Consider the following 6096-nt stretch of genomic DNA (forward strand, 5'->3'; position numbering starts at 1 on the left):
TCCCCACTATCTAATTCAAGGGCAGAGAGAGATCGTGGTCCAGAAGCGCAAAAAGATCAAGCAAAAACATACAACATCAGGGATTCGCTGGTGGTCACCCACCCAACTACTAGTCCGACCCTTACTGGCTTATCTATGGGAGAGCGGACGGGATCCCGAGTTCTCCAGTAGGTATGGTCGTATGTGATGGAATCCAGCGGTTCGAGTGTTCATAACAGCATCTAAGCCAAGATTCCCCAGCTTTCCTGCCAACAGATCCAGCACTCGAACTTGCCTTCCATAAAAATGTCGAAGTCACTCCATTGAAAGTCTTTGGAAGAACTTTAATGTGAAAGTAGCATTACTTCGAGGCAGACTCGATTTCCAAGAGTCAGGGACACCGTTTGGCAATCGGATTGCGTTTCCACATGAAAAGCAGAATGACCCATGACTGCTTCAACGAGGGGGGGGGGGGGGGGGGGGGGGGTGCTCTTCCAAGTCATCACAATGTGCATGAAAAGTAAAGGCGATTCAAAAACTAGTTTTCTGGGAACGTCGAGAAGAAAAGGTTGATTGACGTGGAGTCTGGCTAGCAATTCCATCCCCCATCGATGCTCACTGCAGTCCCGGATATGTACGTGGATTCATCGCTCAAGAGAAAGGCAATAAGCTTTGCTACCTCTTCTGGCGTTCCGAGCCGTGCCATAGAGATCTCAGGTCCTATTGGGCCTGAGTTCGCGCTCCTCAACATGGGCGTGTCGATGCGACCCCTATCACTGGATCAGCAAAGTGTAGCCAGGGACAGGGCGTAGAGACTCACGGGCATATAGCATTTACTCTCACCTGCCTCGCCCCGACCTCTTTCGCCGCACTCCTTGTCAGCCCCACCACAGCATGCTTGCTTGCTGTGTAGGCTGCATTGTTTGCTCTGCCTGTCAAGCCGGCGATGCTACTGGCGTTGACAATGGAACCCCCATCGTTGATGATTTTCAGCTGCACCCGGAGACAATGCATCACGCCTGTCAGATTGACGCCCTGGACAAAGTCCCATTCGTCAAGGTCCTGTTCTGACAGAGGTTTGATTCCGATTGACTTCGGTATTACACCAGCGAGATTGGCGGCACCGTCGAGTCTACCGAAGTGCGAAGCGGTATCTGTCGTCCATATTTCGACGGCATCACAGTCGCGAACGTCGAGAACGGTGATGGAAAGCTCTGAGTTCGGATGAGCCTCTAGGATAGCGCTTTTAGCCTCTAGAAGGCCTTTTTCTTGGACATCAGCAAGGGCCAGACGGGCGCCGCGGCCAGCCAGGAGGTGAGATGTCGCCAGGCCGATACCTGAGGCTGCACCTGTGAGGGCAATGACTTTTCCCGCAAAATGAGTAGGGGAGAACATGACGGGCACAACAGCTGAGACTCGAAGTTTCGCAAAGAATGCTTGCCGACTCGAAGATCAATACCTAGAAGCAGAGCACGGAGGCTGCATAAATACGACTAAATAAGGTAGATGGTGCGGCAGAAGGTTTCCGGCTGGGAAAAGGGGGCCATGTGGCCCCGCACTATCCGTGGCATCAGGCCGAAGGGGCACATCGCCCGGGCCGCCTTCGCAAGCTTCCCGTTCGAGGTGTGCCCCTTTCGAAGGAATTCGCGGGGGATTGGAACATGCTCCGCCCTCAGATACTCGCAGAGATTTTTTGCCAGAGTGTCCAGTTTGACCCTGAGTTGTAGCCTCTGTCGAGATGATCCTTGAGCAGAAAATGGACAGCTCGAATGTTCTTCATCTCGAAGCGGTCAATCCGTCCACCGTGATATTTTTCGGGACCTAGGAGTTCTTGGATTTTGTTGGCTGTAAGGAAAGACCGCAGCCAGTCCCATTCTTCGGCGCCGCTGACGAAAAACCCAACATTGGCGTCAGATGCTTTGTCTCCAGAGCGACCCAGCGCAATATAGCCAAGGGGCGCTTCGATTGTGTCTCCAAAACTTCCGCAAGGAACTGTTTTCTCCGTTTCATACGACTTTTGGGGCCCGTATTCGTAGGTTATTGGCGGTGCTGGTATATTTATACTTGGTTTATCGCCGTACAGAAAATGTACCCGATGCTCGCAAACTGACTGCGGATTTGACGTGACAAAATACTCCAAGTAAATCTTCGCGGCCGATTGCCTGAGGTCATTTGAACGTGAAACACCCTGTAAAGCCATGAGCATCGCTTTCGTGATAGTCGAGGTGGCAGAGCATACCGGGCAAGATTGCAATACCGTTTCATACAAGTTTCCTTGCAAACCCGTCAACCGACGTAGGGTCGAACAAGGTCGCATCCTGAGCCTGTGCAAATATTCGGAAATCAACCGTTGCGAGCTCTTGATTCCGGGGGTTGTCTGGCGAGTTGCCGTGGACGTGAAACTTTACCATGGTGAATCGATTGATCAATTCCTCTCCGATGGCAAATCTCGCCTGCCCTTCCATCCATCTACACTTTTGTTCGATGTCCAGTCCAACGAGGTAGAAGTGCCATTCAGCTGGGTAACCCCCGTGAGCGGTGATTCCGCACCGAGTTGTTGGGGGAGGGAGGAGGGAGGCCTTTGACGCCACACACACGGACTCGATCCTTACCAATTTGCTCCAGTGTAATGCCTTCAAGGACAGAAACAACGTCAGAATTAAAGTAGAGCGGCCCATTGATTTCGTAGACGAGCTGCGAGGTCACTGTCTCGACGTTGACGATGCCATTGGATATATCCTCCTTGTGATGGTGCATGTCCCATCTGAGAACACCTCGGCTATGGGGAACCCCAGATCCAGATGCTTCTTCGCTTTCATCAGGTCTTTGAAGCGGCTGTAGTAGCCACCAGTGACAAAAACTGAGCACTCGATCAGGTGTCCAGCTACCAGAGCTCCTGCCAGCTCGTCTAAATCTGAAACTCTCCAGTTGTGCCACCAAGCTGCGATTCCGATCGAAGGTGCAGCATCGGAGACCCTAGCTTGAATCAGCTTGTTTTTCATAAGACGATGAATGCCAGAACGAACTGACCTGCCACAAATGATAATGTCTGCCCCTTGCCGTAGCGCTTTAGCGATTCCCAAACTTCCCAGGTATGCTTTTGCGCATATTGGGTCAAATCCCCATTCGTCCAAGATCCTTTCATCCGTCACACTCCTAAAAGTCACCCCCTCAGCAACCAGGCGCTTGAAGGCTAAGGTCACACCATCGCCCTCAACCAAGGCGACCTTCATATCGAAGCCGCCTCCCAGCACCATGTCGTTCACGACCTCGGCCAGAAGTTCCGTGTCGCTTGCTCCAGCGTTCAGAACCAACTTGGCGCCGTTTCGGGCGATTTCAGGAATTGCTGGCTCGAAGCATTGGAGGAATGTACTGGCGCAGTGGGCTGTCTTCTTTCGTTTTTCAAGGGGCAGCGTCGTGCTTGCTTTGTCAGACTGGACCTTTCGTGCCTTTCCCGCTCCATATCCGGTCATGACGTTCTCGAAAGCCAATCCCCAACAACGGCGTCGACTTCGGGGTCGGCAGCAAGGCGCCTGATGCCGGCAACTCGGTCAGTGAAGCCGCCCGATGCTCCACCTATGCGCACTGGACGTTTCGGTGTCACTGAAGCCGCCATGGTGTCTTTTCACACATGTTACTGCCTGTTGATGTCGAGTGTCAAGTTCTTTACACGTGGTCTGGAAGAAAAAAAAGAAATCCCCGGAAAGGCGAGGCAGTGAGCTTTCAGTGGTGTCGTGAGGTGGTAGGGGGCAGCATGGACAAAAGGAGTGGTCAGACGTGAGCACTTCACGCTAAAGATTCATCGGTACAGCTTGCAGATCCAGCGTCAAGTGCGGCGACTCCTGGATATGGAAAAGAGGCGGAAGCTGTCCGGAGAGCTTTCTATTTGGTACTGGTACGAACCTGTCGTCGGAAGGTTTGTGACCATAAGCTGGCAGGACACGTGTCGATCATTCAGTTGAGTTGAATATAACAGGATGGGTGTATCGCGTCTCAGAGGCCGGAGGGAATACTCTGCCGCTTCGATGTCATGATGTGTCTTCACTACTCGAGTGTACGCTGTCCAAACCCCATAATCCACTCGTTTCCACGTCGAATGGTGGCTGCTGCTTACCTAGGTGACCGCAGTCAAGCAAGGCACCCCTAGCTACACCCTATGAGGCGCGAGTTCAAGTCCAACTTCACATATAGGCACATTGGCTGATGCAGATACTGGGTCTTACGATCATTTTTCTACTGTTTGAATCTAAAGGTAGTCCTAGTTTCTGACGACTCCCCACCCCCCGCCCCCCTTGATTGCGGCCGAAGAGCCTGCATCAGCATTCGCAAGACCTGGCCTTACCCAAGTCGAGTGCTTGTTCCACGCAATAATCGCAAGGGATATAGATAGCCTCTTCTCTTATTCTCAAGTCAGGGCTCCATTCCCAGGTGCTGCAGATGTCATGTTAGCCAGCCTCCTAAGCATGCGTAGTCCCAACCCCACCTTCCTACCGGAAAGCAACTTCAGACCCCTTCAGAAGCACTGCGCTTCTCACTGCTATCGTCCTGGACCTCAGCCTTGAGTTCATGATCATCGAATTTGCCAGTCGGGAGATCGTGTTCACTATCCTGCGGGACCTGGTGCGTCTCCCGAGCGCGGGGGTATCCTACGGCAATGCCATTGTTGCGCTTGTCGCGAGCGAGCTTCTCTGTTCCCCGCTCCTCGTGCCTCGCGCACGCGATGCAGACAGGCTTTCCCAAGGGTGCAATGGGGCCAGCCGTGACGACTAGAGCACACGCAGCGAGGAGCAAGCCACGAATAACGGTGGACGTCTTCATGATGCGGCTCGTTACTTCCCTAGAGTTAGAGGCATACGCGTAAACGCGATACTGTGTAGACCTATGATGAGATGAGTGGTTGGGGTGAATACTGTTGGAGGAGGTGGAGGTGGGAAGAAAGGTGTGTGTATTGGGAAGCTATTGTGCAGGGCAGGAGCGTGCCTGGAACTAAGCTATGGGAGGCACGAGGGCACGAGTCAACTGGCACCAGGTGAAAGCCACTGACGAGGTGAATGCCACTATACACAAATACTTGCGCCGCATATATCTGTATCTCGCGTCGTGCCAGGACTCGGCTCCTTTCCATGCCAGCCTGCCATTTGGTTCTTGCCATACGCAAGGAGAGATAGCTGGAGGTGGGAGCGAGAAGGTTGAGAAGCCCGAGGTCGATGAAAGACCTGCCCAGCGTCCTAGCCAGCTCCTTCCTTCAGGCATGCACGGCATGCGCGATGCTATTCCCTTGACTGACCACGACATCAATGACGACCACCGACGAACCTACCGATCAGGTGGCAAAAATATTCGTCTGTTCAAAGAACAGATACGGTGCCTGAGGACCGTGAGATGTTGGGGTGAGCCGGGATCGAACCAGCGACCTTTAGATTGACTTCCTGAAGTTGACTTCAGTCTAACGCGCTCCCAACTGCGCCATCCCCCCTGAAGGCGAAGGCGCCCGTGGCAGAACAGGTCCTGAATGCATGATTTGGTGGGCGAGGGCTCACTGTGGGTAGGACAGATTGCAAGCCCCGCCGTGGTGGGTTCACTCGACGGTCTCACCATGTTGAAATTCATTGCATTCGCTTTGGGGCCGACAATACAGCCAGTCCAGGACACAGCGTCGCACGCCATTCAACGAAAAGAGTCTCTTCACAGGCATTAAAGATACATTAGGTTAGGGTTGGGGTTATGTACGTTATTAAACACCACATCTCGCGCCTAGAAAGTGGCGGATTGTGGCGAACAAATCTATCTATCATGCTTTACAAAGCGACTTTGGGCCATGCGCTACGCTTCTGCATTTTGGATGTACAAAAGAGCAGAATGGGCCTCATCTTTTCTATACAAATGCGATCGACACCATACCCGTCTCGTATGACAAGGTAATCGTTCGTGCTTGTGATAGTGCCGTGTGTGCGTGCGTGCGACTGTAGCCTCTGGAAGAGGCAAATGAGTGCAGACGTACGCCACCGTTTTCCGTGTCTATGCCCCACCGGGGATCCTAGAGATGCAGGGCAAATATGTCCTGGATGTCCAGTGGTCCAAGTGTGGAGTAATGGAGGATCGTCCCCAAGATGAAAA

At 52.9% G+C, this 6096-nt stretch overlaps 3 protein-coding genes and 2 non-coding genes across 5 annotated transcripts; all 5 read right to left on the reverse strand.

The window, feature by feature from the left end:
* Positions 1-65: 65 nt before the first annotated feature.
* VDAG_20004 lies at positions 66-181 on the reverse strand. Its single transcript, XR_692082.1, has one exon. It is a non-coding gene; the product is annotated as a 5S ribosomal RNA (ribosomal RNA).
* Positions 182-692: 511 nt separating this feature from the next.
* On the reverse strand, positions 693-1374 carry VDAG_02120 (3-oxoacyl-[acyl-carrier-protein] reductase; the record flags this gene model as incomplete). Its single annotated transcript, XM_009658149.1, has 2 exons — positions 693-749; positions 823-1374. The coding sequence occupies 2 exons, from the start codon at positions 1372-1374 to the stop codon at positions 693-695; spliced, it is 609 nt and encodes a 202-aa protein (XP_009656444.1).
* A 1119-nt stretch (positions 1375-2493) lies between these two features.
* On the reverse strand, positions 2494-3595 carry VDAG_02121 (uncharacterized protein; the record flags this gene model as incomplete). The annotated part of the gene is made up of 3 exons (XM_009658150.1): positions 2494-2920; positions 3010-3351; positions 3456-3595. 3 exons carry the CDS (start codon positions 3593-3595, stop codon positions 2494-2496), a joined length of 909 nt encoding a protein of 302 aa, XP_009656445.1.
* Positions 3596-4482: 887 nt separating this feature from the next.
* Positions 4483-5816, reverse strand: VDAG_02122 (uncharacterized protein; the record flags this gene model as incomplete). Its single annotated transcript, XM_009658151.1, has 2 exons — positions 4483-4858; positions 5782-5816. The coding sequence occupies 2 exons, from the start codon at positions 5814-5816 to the stop codon at positions 4483-4485; spliced, it is 411 nt and encodes a 136-aa protein (XP_009656446.1).
* On the reverse strand, positions 5366-5455 carry VDAG_20085. The gene has a single exon. It is a non-coding gene; the product is annotated as a tRNA-Phe (tRNA).
* Positions 5817-6096: the final 280 nt, after the last annotated feature.

The sequence above is a fragment of the Verticillium dahliae genome, genomic scaffold (assembly GCF_000150675.1).
Source record: "Verticillium dahliae VdLs.17 supercont1.3 genomic scaffold, whole genome shotgun sequence".
NCBI lineage: Eukaryota > Fungi > Ascomycota > Sordariomycetes > Glomerellales > Plectosphaerellaceae > Verticillium > Verticillium dahliae.